Source organism: Colius striatus, chromosome 1 (assembly GCF_028858725.1).
Source record: "Colius striatus isolate bColStr4 chromosome 1, bColStr4.1.hap1, whole genome shotgun sequence".
Lineage (NCBI taxonomy): Eukaryota > Metazoa > Chordata > Aves > Coliiformes > Coliidae > Colius > Colius striatus.
Window position 1 is genome coordinate 51,957,599 of NC_084759.1, and position 18,419 is coordinate 51,976,017.

The window sequence follows — 18,419 nt, forward strand, 5'->3', positions numbered from 1 at the left end:
TAATATCAGGTTGTAATCCCTATATTTTACAAACTATGATTGACAACCATTGAAACTTGGAGGTATATGTATGGAATATCCCAGCGTTTAATTTGTGCTGCAGAGCAGTTATAGGGCCTATAGAAATGTGATCTCTGGATAGTGAACCACAATAATGAAAGAAGAAGCAAAAGCTTTAACAATGACTCAACCAAGCAACTTCTCTAAAATGTAAGATGATACCAAATAATAGGACAGTTCTTTGCCAAGCCTTTGAGTTCCTGAATTCTACCAATTTCTAGCTCAACTAGAAGAGATACAGGTTTACTGATAAATGTATAATCAGAACATAAAGGAAATGAAATGCTGTCAAGTCTCACTGTTCCACAATCACCAGTTTTTAGTAGCTGTATCATATCTCTGTTCCTTGACAGATGCGCATAACAAAATGAAATAATGTCAAGACTTGTGTGCTCTTATCTAAAAATGTGTTTGGGTGAAAAAGGACTTCAAATGCAATTTTTTCAAAGAAGAATGTGAAAAGTTTTGTTTGAGTCTTTTAAAACCAGAAAATACACTATCTTTCTGAAGCTGACACGTGTCATGAGTTAGGCCTCATAGTCAGGGCTGCTTTGACTAGGGCTTATGAAACATTTCTCCAATTTATGTTTGTGACTGTTGTCAACAAAGTTCAATTTGTTTGATAATAATGTCCTTTTCATCATATACATGAATACATGTATAAGACACGCGGGATAAAAAAGAAACAGTCGTTCATAAAAACATTCCTGTCAGCACCGCTGTCGCCTTTTGTGCACACGTGCTAACGCAGGGTATCTGCATCTTTAGAAGTTTCAGAGGATATTAAGGTCTGATTTGAATCAGCAAAAGAGCTGGAAGTCCTGTTAAGAGGCATCCCTCAACAATCAGCCACGAGCGGGTACAAGAGAGGCAAATTCATCAGGTGCCTGCCCGCACACACGCTGCAGAGACGGCAGCTCCCGTTGTGTATTCCCATCCCGTTCCTGGTTTAAAACACTAAACTTTTAATGCCACTTTTGAATGCCATTTTTTTTTTAATGACATAAATGACAAGTTAATAGAAAACCTTTGGCACGTTACTGGAGACGTAATGAAAGAGCAGCTGCTTTTCAACTGTCTCACTGCAAGTCTTTCCCTGAGCCCAATCCCTCAAGATAGTAAATGCCCAAGTCTTCATGCAAGTTTCTTCAACTGCCAACTGAGCTACAATCTGTTTAAAAGTAGTCACTGAGGTGAGATAACACTCTGTATTTTAATATTTACACATCTTCCATAGCTTTAAAATAAAATAATCCTCTTTTTTGTCCCCCCACAAAGAATTCAAAACCCGATTTCACAGAAAATCAGCCCTATCCTGACGCCAACAACGCGTGTGGAAAAGCCTTTCTGAATGCTTCCAAGAGCAGAGAGAACACACCAACTTTTGTTTATCTGAATAATAGAGTGCTTTTTTTTTTTTTGTCTTTTTTTTCTTTCCTTTTTAACTGGTTGATGACTATTTCTCACTTTCCCATAGGATTTTCCCCTAACGGCTTCTTGTAAGCTGAGCAAAGACAAAAACACGGTCTGGTGTTGTCAAGCACAACTCCACTGCAGTCAGGTTCACAGCCCAGTTAGTGCATACTCATCAGTCTCCAATTTGAGCTGTGCCTGCTGTGTCATTTTCTTTGACATTTGTCCAAAAAAAAGGGGATACTAAGTGACCAAGAGACACACATGGAGACACACACGGATAGCAATGTTGGATCACTTGGGAAGCCCAAGCTAAGGTTCTAGCAGTAGCTCAGTCTTGCAATGCTTAGCTAGGAAGCCCACTAATTTATTTTGAGAAGTAGATTTCTTTAAAGAAGTCCACATTAGATTTTCAATTGAAGATGTGTAGTCCCTCTTCATTTGCCCTACAAGGTTATACGCAGAATCCATACTGTTCCAGAAAATGCATTTAAAAATCTCACCTTACTGAAAGAAGCTCTTGGTACAAATTTGTTCTGCACAAGAATCAGGTCCAAAATGCAATAAATCAAATAGTTGTTGCCAAGGCATGACCACGTTCCAAACCATTTTGCTTAGCAACCCACTGTAATGCCTTTTGAAAAGTATGTATATATGTCATATTACAATTTCTTTTAATGTGCAGCATGCTGTTTTTGAACAAGAGAAAAAAAGCTGTTCTTCATAAAAGCAGTTCTTAGTAACCACAGTAGGAATGTATGAGGCCAACAGCAATACATGTAACAGACTTACTAGTGCAAAAAGAAAAGCCTTAGAATCAGATCTTCTGACTAAGCAACTTCTCTGAAAGCATGCACGAAGCACAAGGGACAGTAGCAACAAAAACCTTGAATCGATGTCCAAGTCCTTCAAACAGAAAGAAGTGTAACTGTGTTCCTGGGTAACTGCTGACTGGAGATACAATCTCTCAATTCCATATTTTTTGGGCTGAGTGTGGATATGCCCCATGCTTTGCATTCTTGGCAGATGCTAAAGCTTGTATCTGCCTTCTAGCCTGGGAGTTAGCAAACTTTTTCATCAAACCACATTTCAGCAGAGACTGGTTCCTGGATCTCTTCCCTTCCTGTACAAAATCGCATAACATTGATGTGGTAACTGCAGATGACTGTATGGGCAAGGAACATCAGGCAATTATTTTTTTTATATATTTTGGATTATCTTTGAATGCAATTGTGCAACTGGGGATGGCTGCAAGGAAGGAAGGAGAGGCAGCATGACATGGCTAAATCTGTACAGATGACAGCTGGACAGCCTCACCTCTTGCCATTCCAAGGATTTAGCCTTAAGAAGTTGGCTTTCACTTTACGAACACCAGTCATAGTGAATTTGAAGCCATCCTTTTAAATATTCATTTCTATATCCTCCAGATTGTCATACACATACCATAAAGAGCAACAAAAAAACTGCCCAAAAAACCCCACGGCGAACCCGTTCCTATCTAGTAGTCACAGAATCACACTGCAGCAGTGGAGGACAGCAGGATTCGTTACGTAGTCTAGTTAAGGACAAAGCTCTTGCCTCAGTTCTGCGATCAATGCCACACAGGAATTTGTACTGTAGGCTCTCTGCTACAAAGCTTTGCTTGGAAAAATCTTTAATTTAAAAAAAAAGAAAATTTTAAAAAATCACAAAGAAGTTTCAGCAGCTCTTAAAAAAATAAATAAATCTAAGAATATGAACAGACACAGAACATTCTTCCCTAATCTCCAAAAAGTCCAGTAAAACAGCCTCCAGTCATGAGCTTGCAGATTCCACAACAGCACCATTTTTTCATTTTTCCTCCAACTTGCTGGAAATGCATCTAGTTTTACTAGGAAAGAGCCAGGCACCTGCCTTTATGTGTTGCTTCCCATGCATCAGCTTCCCGTTTCCAGAGGAAATGGTCTGGAGTTTGTGTTCCCCTAGCTCTGCTCCACACAACCAGCAACTTGAGGAGAGGGAAGCGTAACAGCTAGAGAGAAGACCTTTGCCTCTTGGTGCGATGAAAAGGCCCTCTTTGATCACTGCATGCCTAGTACCAGTGCCTGCCTCGTGTGCTGGATGTAAAGTTTACATGACTACGAAGCGAGCTGCTGCCAAACTGAGGATGGCCAGTCGCAACTGAAGCGATGCTGAAACTTCACTGACACTGAGAGAAATAAAATCTTGCTCTGGACATCCTGTGTGGGAAGTTAACGAGCGAAACGAAATGAAGCCAAAAGCTAGTCAGAACGAGTTCCTCAATCACAGGTCATTTTTTCTTTATCTTCTTATCTCTGCTTCAGCTTTCCATTTGAAAACTGGAGATGATATAGCCTCACCTCAGAGGCATATTATGAAAATTAATCCATTGATGTTTCTTAAACACTTTGATTGCCAGAGGAATGCTCACAATTACATTAATAATTCTGTACTCAGAGTAGGATTTGAATAGTAAGCAGTAAATCAGGCACAGAGCCTTTTAGGGAACAAAGAGGCAACGAAACATTCAACAGCTGTTTCTTAATTGAGCCCTGCTCATCCTATGTGCAGAATAGAGCAAGGGTACAAGAAAAAAAGTCATAGAAAGCTCAAAAGTAAGAATGTGATCACACCCCCAGAGACCATAATACAACAAGCAGGTACCAAACCTCAAACTAAAAGTTGACAGTCCCTTTTAAAAATACAGAAATAACAGATAAACACTGGACTCTGCAGTCCCAACGTGTTTTTACAGCCAAGTTTTTTCTAAGATCAATGCCCAGCACAGGTGAGTATGTCATGTATTATTCACACTTACCATTTTGTGTACACACAGAAGGATGCAAGAAATCCAAACAGTCTTTCAACTTGGTGTACATAAATACACTTATCATTTGGAAGTCTGTGCATATCCCACTTAAAACGGCACTGAAAACGATGGCTTTGCCTTGCAAAGCCGACAGATTCTTTAGTGGAAGGCTTGCTGTAACACTGAATATGCTAACTTGAGATAAACAAGCTGCAGAGACAAACTTAATTACCCCTTCTTCTAAAATTACCCGTTTTGCTGTTTCAATCAGAGAAGCTGCTTCTGTCTTGCCCACTTGTTGCACCATTTTGTAAAACAAGCCATCTTGTTCTTGCAGCAAAATGTAAGGTTCACCATATTCTTTCAGTCTTCCCGCATCTAAAACCTGTTAAATCAGCAGAAACCAACATATTAACATAAGAAAATCAAAACCAGAGACTAAAAGCAAGTGGGGAGGAATGTATGCACTTTAGGTGCAAAGATGAATTTTGCATCCTGAAAATGAAGTACGTCCTCTTCAACCTAGCCTAGCACTTTTTCAGTTTATAGACTAGTTGTACAATTGAGTGCCCTACAGCCACTCCACCTATAGGAATCCAATGCAAAGTTATGCAGAATATGGAAATACAATGTTTGTGAAGCCAACAAAGCAGATTATAAGATTCATTGTGTAAGAAAGAAACAAAGAGCCCTAAAATGTGCTCTGAAGTAAACAGCTGTGGGTAAAAATCACGCAATAACCACGGTTAAGGAAGAATAAGTAGGTCTTTTGGATTAGAGGAGGTGAAGATGTAATTAAAGAAAATTAAGGCGTTGCTGAAAAGATAAACAATTTCTTGCATCAGTTTTTGCCAACTATGTGTTACAAAGATACTTACCTTGGACCTATACTTTCTACATAAAAAAAGATGAGATGCCATCAGAGACATAGGTATCCAAAAGAGAGGAAGTGAGAAGAGAAAAAGAACAGAGAAATAAAAAAGGTGTTAAGTCAGCAAGTGACAGAGGATATACAGAGTCTGAAACAAAAAATAAATCAGAAAAGCTTAAGGGTAAACTGACTGGAACTCTAAGAAAATGTGGGGAGTTGGACTAGATGATCTCTAAAGGTCCCTTCCAACCCCTACCACTCTATGATTGCATGAAAACATTCTCAAACTAGCAACTCTGTTCAAGGACTGCATGGCAGCAAATATTGCACTTACATTTTTAAACACCTTACATGATTCATTCAGGGAACTTTTAGACCAGCATATATATTTTGAGGTAAGACATCAACTGAGTTAAAACTATCATTAAAAGATTAGTAGAAAACACATATCACAGGTAAAATTTGTTCTTCACAGTTTTAGCCAAAGTAAATTGTACCTCAAAAATCTGATACAACTCTTAATGCACCACAAGAAAACTAAAGGAGAATTGCTTTATGAGGATTTCCAGAAAGGTATTTGGTGTAAGTGAATAGCTGCGCTACAAGTGACAAATCTTTTTCAAGACTGTGTACACAAAACAGAGATTAGAAATAAACAGTGTATTTTAATTTGTGGAAAGCTAGGAACTGGTGGGAACCACATCGTTCTGGCATCTGTAGTAGCTCTGCATGTGTTAAGTCATCAGAAAAAGGAGTTATCAGAAATGTGGCAAACCTGCAAATGACACAGAAATGTGTAGGTATGTCTAGACCAAAGGAGGCTCAGATACACCTAACTAACCTAAGAGAATGAGAAACACAATAGCAGGGCAAAGTCAATATTGACAAATGCAATGCACTCAAATACCTAACTGGCTTGTAAATTAATGGTATTGACTCAAGAAAGAGATTTGGGTATCAGTCTGAAGGTTCAATACTTTGGTCAAAGTGTAAAAGCAGTGAAGTAGAAAAGAAGAACAAAAAAAAGCAAAAAAGAGAAAGAATTTATGTGAGAAAAAGTAATTCCAAAAATATTTTTGCCCTTATACAAACAAAAAACTGAATACACATGGCATGCTATTGAAAAAGATAATGCCACACCAGACAAGGCTTCAGGGACTCACAATCCAAGCCATAATTGTGATGTGCATAGCTGTAAGACAAAAAAACCCCTCAATATCTAAAAAACTGGAGCTGTTGATTTCAGGAAAGAAATGAAATGAATGAAAGGTATTATGGGGACGATTTCCAAAATAACAAAAACAGTTTGCAAAGTCCAGTTTGAAAGAAGAAACTCCAATAAGCTTGGAGACAAAGCTGAAGTCCTGTGAGGAAACTTTCAAACGTGCACATTGTCTTAAAGTGCAAGTCCTTAAAGCAAAACACAGTGAGGGCCAAGAGCTGGGCAGATCTCCCAGTGTAGTCTGGACCCTTGGCACTGACAACACCCGCCATGAAGCAGGACAGCTGAGCAGATGCCTCTGCCAGCGCTGGTGTGGGAACTGCATGCTGCCAAGATGGCTGGCGACTGGTTTGACACCACGGACTCAGAGCCAGGGGAAAGGCCCCCACGCCCCTTGGCTTCCGGTTCAACTGAGTACGTGGAATTTGCATCAAAATGACTCGGCCAACAACAGCAGCCTAATTACATCTAATTTTATAAACTGTATGCACAGAAACCTACAAGAAGTTATTTGCTATTTCCAAAAGCTCGTATCTGAAAGCACCCAGCTCATACCACGATCTTCCTTTGCAAGTAATTTCCAGCACTGTTTGACATCTAGCTGAGGAAAGTGCTCGTGGAAAAATCTTTACGTGTCAGTCATATTGCACAGCACAACATACAGTCATTTGATACACAACAGATGTAGTACTTCACCTGCAAAAGTACACTTGCACACATGCTGATCTTTCAGTTTGCCTTGCCCTATCTCATTTAAAGCATTAATTGCAGAAATAATTTTAATCACAATCTTTTCTATACTGCAGCATGTCACAGCAAAGGCCGGCTTCCTTAAAAATGCAACACCTGAATCTATCATACCTTCAAGACCCGCCTGGACATGTTCCCATGTGACCTGATCTAGGTGGACCTCCTTCTGCAGGGGGGTTGGACTCGATCTCTAAAGGTCCTTTCCAACCCCTACCATTCTACAATTCTATGATTCTAATACGTAACAGTCAAACTGGGGTTCCAATGCATAGGACATCCCTGGTGCCTTGAATAAATAAAGTTTTATCAGCACAGCACTAGATGATGTAGCCACTCCTTAAGAAAGAAAATAAACAGCACCTTCCTTCAATCTATCTGTCACACAGCTATTTGTGCCTAGAAAAAAAAAATCCATTCACATTTGAAACAAATCTTTATTCAGATCCTTTATTGGGAAATAAAACTAAACTTGTGTTATGAAAACAGAACACACATAGGGAGAACAAGCCGTGCTACTTCTTTTAAAAATCTGAAATGCAAAATAAAGAATGAAACTGAACAGACAATACAATTCCTACAAGTCAGGAACACTCTGTAAACCCTATTCACCAAGGAAAAACACTGTTTCTACTAACTGCTGTCATCTGTGGGACAATGGAGAAAATTTGAGCTTCTTTACTTGGTGGTTATATATTTATGCATTTATCAAAAAGCACTTAGACAAAGAGACAGGTACTCTTCTTTGAAGAAATATGTGCCGATAAAATTTAAATAAACAAACAGGTACTTCAGTTAAGGCTTTGCATGCTCTTACTCACTGACTCCAAGCCAAATTAAAATCATTAGGACTTCAAAAAGCCAGCTAATCATTCAGGAAAGGTGGAATCTGATGTTTACCAGCCATGTATTTTCTGATCGACTTGCATGCAAAAGCTTATCGCTGCACAATACAACCAAATCGAACCCAGATGTGCTCCAAGGCAGTTGTACCAGTGGAACTTGATACAGAAAAGCCAGAGAAGCTTGTAGCTGGCGAAATCAGATCGGCGGCGTGATTCTAGAAGACACATGCAGGAGCACGGGACTCTGAATCAGACTGAGATTTCATTATAGGCTTTAATGCAGATATTGTGAGAGGGGGATTATGGACAAACCATTCAACTTTTCAGCTCCCTGGTCCAAGTGTTTGTAAAACACACCAAACAGAGACTCATAATGTGGGAGTTAACAGCCTGTGAAACATTTAGATAGCCCAGAGTAAAATAAAAATAACCACAAAGAAGCTAGTTAAACCCAGAGCAACCATAGTAAACTAAGGCCAGAATCTCCACTGTCTTGCACTGGCAGATTCCTTTACCTCACTTGCACTGTTGTTGCCTTTGTAGCCACATCCTTATGACTTCAACAGGACTTTCTCAAGTGGAAGAGTAACTCCCAACAGTCCAAAATCTACCAAATCAGCTGCTGGTGATCATGAGAAAGAAAGCATGTAGGAAAACTCTTATTCAATGGAATTTGTTAACATCCTAAGCTTCACCTAAGTAAGGTGAAATCGCTCTTAGAGCTCTCCAAATTATCCTCACTCAATTAGCATTGTTTAGACATCTTAAGTTCAAATGGGGCTCAAAGACTATATTCTTCTTGAGTAAAAGTCTCTCAAGCCATCTAATTCCACTCCATCTGATGTTTCATCCTGGTTGAACAGTCTGCAGCAGTGACTACTCATTCTAGCTGTGAGGGATAAGCACTATGTTGTGTAGAAGGCAACAGCTTTGCAAAACACTTTGTTTGACACAGAGGCACAGAATAACATTAGCATGAGACTAAAAATCATGGCAGGGACAGACAGAGGAATAAAGTATTTGAATTTGACTGACTTGCAAAGGCAAACCTGAACATTTAAATGTGCTTCGTTAAGTCTAACCAGCACAGGACTACTTGTCTCTGTCATAAAAATGTTCCTGAACCATATGTGTGTAAGACTTGGCAACTACAAAATAGTTGTCTGTTTTGCCTCATCTGTACCCTATCGGGGTATCTACCTCCACTTTACCACAGTCCCCCCCCTGCCCAACGACCAAATTTCCCAGTATTTCTATTTTGTAGCCTCATAGTTTAATATATTAATCACCATAAAAAAGCAGACAAGGGAAGGCAAAAAGGAAAACATAAAATGGGGAAAGAAAAATTAGAGATCCATTTCACAAAGAGAAGCAAAGTTCAAGACAATGAATGAAGAAGATTCTACATTAGAATAGTCCAGCTTCCAGCAGAGACCTAGGCAGCAGAACCAGGACAGCTTCTTTTCTCCCTGATGGGTCCTGCAACTAATGGTTCTGCTGCACAGGACTTTGGAAAAGCAAACACTCATTTGTAAGTGAATTTAAAATCTTCTTTGTGGATTAATGCAAGTATCCACAGTAGCCACAGAAAGAATATGGACTTTTAAAAATGTTGTAACGAATGCCATGTACTTATGGCTACCCATAGACACAAAAAAGAAAGTTCTAAATCCTGCATTTTCTAACTTTCAGCAACAAAGGCAGACAAACCAAGAGAACAATAGTTATAAAACATTCTGAGAAAAAGACAGTCCAAGGTTGGAAGTATTCAGCAACAGAGGAGGGAGGCATGGGAATTTATTTCAATTATTATTGAGGAATGACTAGTATTCCTATTCACGTTCATCTTCACCATAAAGCCAGAGGGAAAATGGGACATTTAAAGAGCTGATCATAAATGTTTTTATTTCCTATTCAAAAGGAAAATAATTCAAGCAAATTATCTCCTAGGGAATACATCTGATTTAATTTAGACTTGGAGAAGACATCACCAAACAACAAAATTATTAAAGTTCAAAACTCCACTAGGAGTACAACTTTGAACAATGTTTTCCTCAGAGAGCATACATCAAGATGATCTTCAATAAAGTCCTGGGAAGAGGAGAATATTCAGGAGATGCTTCTGGTTACATCACTATTATAAGAAATATATTTACCCAAGACAATACATGGCTTTGTGGGAAAGAGTCAACAGCCTCTGCTCAAGTTGGCATTAAGTTCAGATGCAAGCATGTTCTGTCTCTTCCATCTCATCATGGTTTGTCAAAACACATCAGAAACACGTACGTGCTTCTCTGAAGAATCATTCATAAATATCAGTCTATCTAAACAGGTTTGCAAACATCGAAGAACATTGAGAAGGCTGCAAATATAACTCAGGAATCATTTTAAAGTGGGTTTTTTTTTGTTCTTTTTAAGGTTTTTTTCTCCCCTCCTTTTTTAAAAAAAAAAATATTTGGTGGTGGAACTTTGTTTGGTTGTCTTGTGGGGGAAGCTGTTTGGGTGTTTTTTTTCACTCTTCAGGTTTAATTTAAGCATTCTCCAAGCTCTTTCTGGGTTCTTATATCAAATACTCTAGTAACTCCAGACAAATTTGGTGTCAAACAAGGTACATTATATATTTCATGTGTACAAACAAAGCAGAGTACACTTGGGCATTCAACTTCTCATAATACAATTTTTTTGTTTGTTTTCAGACTTTTCAGCTTCACCTCAGCAGATCTTAACTTTGTGGTAACAATGCCAAAGCCGCCTGTGGTCACTGGGATTTGACATGCACCCCCTGCTTACCTTCTCTGCTTCACAGAAAAGGCAACTTCAGACATTTTGTTCTGAATTTTTTCTCAAGCTGTAACTTAGGGAAAATTGAGCGTGCTACACTGCATGGTAAATTGTTCCACATATGAGTTATCTTTCCTTTTTTTGCAGAGGCTTAAAAATCTATCTTCTTTTTCTCCATCTGATGGCACATCACTGTAAGCTGGCTGGAATGTTGTGGGAAAAAATACCAGTTATGTATACAGTCATGAGTCTTGTTCTACTACTAATCTTTCACTGTTAACTCCTGTATCTTGTTGGAGGAAAGAAGACTGTTAACCAGTCATTGCAGACATTTCTTGTATTGTCCAGTATCCTCACCTCAAAACATCTGACACACCAGTGCAAGTTCAACCTTTCCCTTAGAGAGCATGAAGGGACTTCATGCCAGTTCTTACCAACACCTGTGCATGCTGACAAAACTCTTCCTTAGTCAATCGGTAATGACTGTTTCCATCACTGTAAAGCCACATTTCTCAATTGGGATTGCAGAATGTGTCAAATGTGGCCCTGAAGCGATAAAAGATATACTTATATATACTTAAGAAATCCCACTCTTTAATAAGGCTTTCGAGGGTCTTAGAAAGTTAGATAAGCTACAAGGATATTATATTTTTCAAGAGGTTAAGGAATACTGTTGCAGATGACTGAGCATGTCTCTTGGTTTTATCAGTTTCTGATGACAATGAACTTGTGGCTCTGCTGCCAGGCACACAGTTTTACCTTATCAGAAACTCTCTGCTCAAAGCATCAGACACCAGCATGTCCTTGGCTAATTTCCTTTTGAACAAGTAATTTCTGAGAGAGAGAAAAAAAATCATTCTCTAAAGATGTGTTTGTATTTCTAGTATGGTCTGGATTCCATACCATTGTCTTTAAAGAAACATGATCCAACTGTCCTGTCCTTATACTGACAGAAACACATTGACACACAAATGCCTGACAGAATGAGAGATCAAGGTTCATCCAACATTAGCTTCACTTCCTGCAGTAATTGAAATCTAGCTCTTCATTTGAATGCTCTCAGCTGAAGTACTGGCTCAATAATTAGTTGTTTTATTTAGGCAAAAGAAGAATCTTGTTGGGCAGCCCTCTTGAAATGGGAGCAGCTTTTAAGAATTTAAAGATGCCAATGTTTTGCAGAGGTGTGGCTTAAAACTGGCAGAGAGAATCAACAATCCTCATATCTTTTCAAGCTCATTGGGATTTTCACTCATTTTAGAGACAGCTGGTCCAGGTGTGATATTTACAACTGTTGTAGACACTTTATTTCAGTTGTCAAACTTGCTTCCATACATAACCACGACACACAGCTCAGTATTTTATGCAAAACTTGGCCTGAACACTAATATAATATCTTCTCTTAATGACAAAGATACCTAAATTAGCTTTAAAAAGAGTGTATTCCCTGTTGATATTCATTGAATTCAATTGTTAAATTCCAAGAAAGAATGTGGAAGGATTTGCTTTTCCCTTGTGATTTGCTAAACATCAATTGAATTTCAGAAGATTTACTTTGCCAGCCCTTATAGTTTAGAGTTGAGATCTTTGCTAAGTTTTCACATTTGATCCTGAAAATTTGGACATCCAGACAATTCACTAATCATCTTACAGAACACATGTACACAAGCAATGTTTTTGCTGGGTATATACTGACATGGATACTCAGGTAGGCTCACATCGAGTATTCTTTTACCTCCTGTTTGCAAGACATGTCATCTATCACCACTAATTTCTATCTTCTGCTCCATTCAGATCTACTTCTGTAACTACTCTTCATTTTCTTATCTTCACACTCCTCTACCCAATATTATTTCTAATATTCCCTAGTCCACATTTTCAAGACAGAGGGTTAGTCAAGAAAAAGGAGTTTTATTTGTTCCTTTTGAAGAATGACAGCAGGTGCACACATATGAATGTAGCAACTTTTCTGTAGATTACTGGATTGATTCACAAGATATTTTAAGGTTTCTATGAAGAATTAGGTACCTATGTATCTTTGAGTAACTGATCCTTTGTTTCAAAAATCTGGCTTTCATTCAAGCTACTATAATCTACTAAGCTCCCTTTATACTCTTTTAACAGAATAGGCTTCAATAGCACAATATCCAATAATATTTCACCACATTCCAGGTACTGTGCTAACATACGGTCAAAAACCCTTTCAGCTCTGTGTTACGAAACACACCTACATGCCCCCAATCGCCATTTTACACCTTTGCAGCTGTACTACTACAGAATTTTGAAGGACTGAACAACAGCTCTGAATGTATCCCTAATTATTTTTGCTTTTCACAGTTTAATATTTTACCATTCCAGGCTCCAGGAAAATTGATGTTCTTGGCAATTAGCTTCTCTTAGACATCTTATACACTTGACAGCCTGTACCTGACAGTAGGTAGCGCTCCACTAAAGAAACAGTCTTACATGTACACACTTAAGATGAAAGAGTCAACACTAATGGCAGCACACACAGTTTTCACAAAGAACTGTTCTATAACCAGGACTCCGTGTTTCTTTACACTGAAACTTATGTAATTCCCCCAAAACAGAAGGACTAAGATTTACTGTAAAGCACATTGGTTTTCCAGCAATGATATTCAAGTAAGTGGCAAAAAAGCCACCAAAAGATGAGGCAATAGACCACAGTATTTATGGCTTTAACTCAGTACTACTAAGTGAAGTGTATCACCACCTTCTTATGTTCTCTGTATTTCCACCTGAAGCTGGATCCCCGCAGTGAAAGCTCACATGAAGGCATCAGTAGGGAAGCTGAAGCTCCCTAACTCCAAAAGCTCTGCTTCTCGCTGGGCTGCAGATTCAGAGTCCCTCATACTTATTCTCCCTCTAGTTCCACGACTCTTGTATTTCTGGCAGCACAATGCTTCAAAAGGAATGGCGGAGACTGGCCTTAACCTGACGGCCCTGTGCATGCTGGTGGGTATGACCTCTTCCTGGGAATGGGAAGGGTTGCATCCGGACATCCTTAGACAGAGGACAACACAGAGCATGGATTCCTGCAGTTCCTGGAAGACCGCTGTCATCCCCATGCTAAGGAAGGGCAGCACTGCCGTCACTTATCACAGAATGGTAGGGGTTGGAAGGGACCTTTTGAGATCATCTAGTCCACACCCCCTGCAGAAGCAGGTTCATCTAGATCAGGTCACGTAGGAACGTGTCCAGGCGGGTCTTGAAGACCTCCAAAGAAGGAGACTCCACAACCCCTCTGGGCAGCCTGTTCCACTGCTCACTTAGGTGTCTTAACATTGTTGCCTCACCATCAAGTGGATGAATGAAGGAGACCGATGTGCTACTACAACTGGGTCAGCTACCAGAACTCCAGAGAGACACAAACATTCAGGCCTTGTCTGCCACATAGCATTTTCTGCCTAGCTGCAGGTGACTCCCCTTTCACCATGCAAACTGCCTGGATCTCACTCTCGAGTTTCCCCTTTGCTTTCAAGATGCTTACACCTACTCTTGGTGGACTGATTGCCTTGCTAAAGGTTAGATGTCTATATGCATGAAACACAGTGCCTGATTTACGAGGCCCAGATGTTCCACCAAGGTAAATGTAACGCCAGAAAACTGAGAACGAGGGAGGCTTACCGGAAAGACGTGGGAAGTCATTTTCTAGACCAAAAAAACAACTTAAGTCTGGCTGTGAAGCACATTGTATTGTTACCTTGAATATCAGTCATTTCAGAATGTAACCACAACAGGTTTTCCCATAAATAAATCAAATCTTTTCCCATCATTCTCGTCATCAAAAACTTCCTATTTGAATGACAGTTTTTAATTACTAGATCAAGTTCTGCTTGCATAAAGAGTTTCTATTTCAAAGCAGCATTGTGCTGATATGAAAAGTCTCTGTGGAGAAACATCCTTGTCATTCGAAAATGCACAGGTTTTGACTACTCCGTGGCTTTCCTTTTGAGATCATGGCATAGCATACAGCACAAACAACTGCATCAGGCTCTTTCCTGATGCATATCACAGAATCATAGAATGGCAGGGGTTGGAAGGGACTCCTAAAGACCATCCAGTCCAACCCCCCTGCTCAAGCAGATCCACCCAGATCAGGTCACACAGGAACACATCCAGGCAGGTCTTGAAGACCTCTAAAGGAAGGAGACTCTACAATCTCCCTGGGCAGCCTGTGCCAGGGTTCCCTCACCCTCACAGTAAAGAAGTTTTTCCGTAAGTGGAACTTTTTGTGTTCCAGCTTTTGTCCATAACCCCTAGTCCTATCACTGGACATTACAGAAAAAAAGTGTTGCCACATCCTCTTGACATACACCTTTGAAATACTTGTAAGTATTAATGAGGTCCCCCTCTAAGTCTCCTCCAGGCTGAACAGCCCCAGTTCCCACAGCCTTTCCTCATAAGATTCTCCAGTCCTCTGATTATCTTGGTGGCCCTGCCCTGGACTCTCTCCAGAAGTTCTCTGTCCCTCTTGAGCTGGGGAGCCCAGAACTGGACACAGGACTCCAGATGAGGCCTCACCATGGCAGAGTAGAGAGGGAGAAGAATCTCCCTTAACCTGCTGGCCACACTCTTCTTGATGCACCCCAGGATGCCATTGGCCTTCTTGACCACGAGGGCACATTGCTGGCTCATATTTAGCTTATTATCAATCAGGACTCCCAGGTCTCTCTCTGCAGAGCTACTCTCCAGCAGGTCAATCCCCAGCCTGTACTGGTGCGTGGGATTGTTCCTTCCCAGGTGCAGGACTCTGCACTTGTCCTTGTTGAATCTCATGAGGTTCCTCTCTGCCCAGCTCTCAAGCCGGATGAGATCCCGCTGAAAGGCAGCACAGCCTTCTGGGGAATCAGCCAGTCCTCCCAGTTTGGTGTCATCAGCCAACTTGCTGATGACCCCTCATTCAGGTCACTGGTGAAGATGTTCACATACTTAATTTGTTGCTGATCCACTATGTCCCTGGGCAAGCCCCAATGTCTGTAAGCAGCTGTTTTCCCCTCTTTAAAAACACAGTTTCTAAAAATTATTTCTGAATCTGGGGAAGGAAGCAAAGAGGAGGGGAAGGAGGGGGTGATGGGAGATTTTACAAGATCCCATTGGAGGTCTTAGGACTGGTGCCTTAGCTGCCTGTCGTGGTTTAATCCCAGCTGGCAAATAAGCACCACACAGTCAGTCAGTCACTCACTCCCCTCCCCGTGGAATGGGGGAGAGAACTGGAAGGCTGCTGGGTTTGGTGAGATGCATATGCAATTTATGTAAAAGGTCCTTGCCCTCTAAGGTGAGGACAGGACAGGGAAGCAGCTGTTGTGGTGGTGCGGTAGTTATGTGGAATGAGGGTCCAGTGAAACAAGCCCGAGTTGAGCTTCTGCCAGGATTTGCCATCACAGAAGAAACAATTGCAGCATTTATCCTACCCTCCCTTTCTGCCAGGGATCCCTTGCCAAAGAGCTAAAATGGGTACTGCCAGCACCTGATGGGAGGAGTTACAACTTGGGTTCTCAAACTAATGAAGAAAAAGGAATGAGAAAATGTCCCATGAGCAGCACAGAGGGGGGGGAAAAAAATAAAAGCACATTTGAAAACCGCTGGATTATAATTTTATGGCAGTATTATTTGATGGTCTGACTTAGCAAGTCTTTCCAACTTCAGTTCCAAAGATTGTATGGATACTTCCCTATCTCACCCAGGTGTTTGAAGTTTAATTAATTAATGTTTGTAAAGAGCATTACAATTTCCAGATGAAAGGTCCCATGCAAGTGCAATGTAGTATTACTCATTGAGGTGATTGGGTTAGAGAGTATCACGTTACACAATACAGCTCTTCCCTCAATGATTTTAAGCGTTTGAAGTTCTGATAAAATGTGTTTATCACTAAGACAGATATAATGGAAATACTCTTAAGGCGTGACCTGGATTATGAAACCAGAGGTATGGTTTTGGGAATGGAACAAACGAGAATTAAAACAACTCCTCGGGCCAGATTTGTCTACAGTTGTATAAAATGTATTCCGGTCTTCCTTTTTTTTCCTCTTCCAGTAGGCTTTTCTTCTCTTCTAAAATAGAACTGCTTATTACTGTGGGTGTGAGCAGACATGCAACAGTTCACGTTCAGTTCCTATTTCCATACTCATCCAACTTGACATTTTCTCATGACTTTCTCAATATTATTTTCTGTTCAAATTTTTTTAAAAAAGAAGTTTGGATTAAACCTAACAGGGAACCTTTTTCTTACTTTTTTTGACAGTTCTGCTTCAACCAGGAATTAGATTGAATTAAATCAAAAGCTTGCGGACAACACAAAAAATGGAGACTGTAGTTGATAGACTTAAGACAGGGTTGACATTCAGAGGTATTTAGATCCATAGACAGGCTAAAGGAATAGGTCAGCATGAACTTCAGGACACTCAACCGTGACAGATGCAGAGTCCTGAATCTGGAAAGGACTGACTCCCTGCACCACAGCCAGTTGGGAAGTAACTGCCTAGCAGTCAGCTGTGCTGAAAAGGAGGTGGGTTTCTGGTGTTCAGTAAGCACTGTGCTATGGTTATCAACAGGCACACAGATCTAGGGAATTGCTTTATTCAGTGCTCATCAGATCAGATCAGATCTGGAATATGGTGATCAGTTTTCACCTCTCAGTACAAGAAAGATGAGGGTAAATTCGTGCAAGTTAAAAACAGAGTCACCAGGGTGGACAGTGGACTGGAGCACTTAACCTATGGAGGAGAGGCTGACAGAGCAGGGCTTCTACATCCTGGAGAACAGATGGCTTCAGGGGACTAAACAGTAATCTTCTCAGTAACTTCCTTGTAGGTATGGGAAGACAGAAGCAGGCTCTTTAGTGAGAGATACAATGGGAAATCAAGAAACAATAAACTGAAGGGAGGCTTCGACTGGATATAAGGAAAGAAAAGGACTGCCTGGCAGATGACTAAGCTTTGGGGCAGGTTGCCCAGAGAGATTGCGGAATCTCCATCTTTCAAGGTTTTCAAGACCCAGTTGGAAGAAGCCCCGAGCAATTTGATCTGAAATCAGTGCTGACCCTGCTTTGAGCAGGAGATTAGTCTAGAAACTCCTGAGGTTCCTTTCAATCTGATTCAATGGGGAGGGAAGGAAACCCTGGTTTATGCTCAGGTTATATATACTTGTTCAGGAATGGGCTTGGACTTTACTGATTAAGACAGCTGAATAAGTTTGCTCAAACCTTGTTTTAATAATAACTTTACACATTATTTGTAATACGTGTTAATGTGTCAACTGCCAGGTTTCGTCTTTCTTCTTCTTCCCTCATTTTCTAACAAACTTACCATGATAGCAAACAACAGAGATCTGGGATGGCTTACACATGAATGTATTATTGCACCTAGAGGTCTCAGTCAAAGGAGACCAAACCCAGAGTTTTTAATACTACCAGGTAATGGAAGAACAATGCACTTCAGTTTTTAGAAAAGGGTCTGCATCAAATTAAAGTTGTGAATTATGAAAACACATTATCAACTAAACACGTTTTACAATAAACTGAAAGCTTTCTCTAGCCGAGTCTTCTCAATTTTTGTGACACTTAAGTAAATGATTAATTTTCCATGAATGCTGTTATTACTGTTAATGTAATTACTCATTAATAGAGGGACATTATTTTTCCTTGCATTTTTA

General features: G+C 40.2%; 1 protein-coding gene across 1 annotated transcript in view; it reads right to left on the reverse strand.

Moving 5' to 3' along the window:
• The window catches only part of ABCC4 (ATP binding cassette subfamily C member 4 (PEL blood group)), a 159,527-nt gene that overhangs the window by 4,575 nt on the left and 136,533 nt on the right, over positions 1-18,419 (reverse strand). The window contains exon 30 of the mRNA XM_061996060.1: positions 4,533-4,667. Coding sequence (XP_061852044.1) covers positions 4,533-4,667 — 135 coding nt within the window. The remainder of the gene's footprint in view (positions 1-4,532; positions 4,668-18,419) is intronic.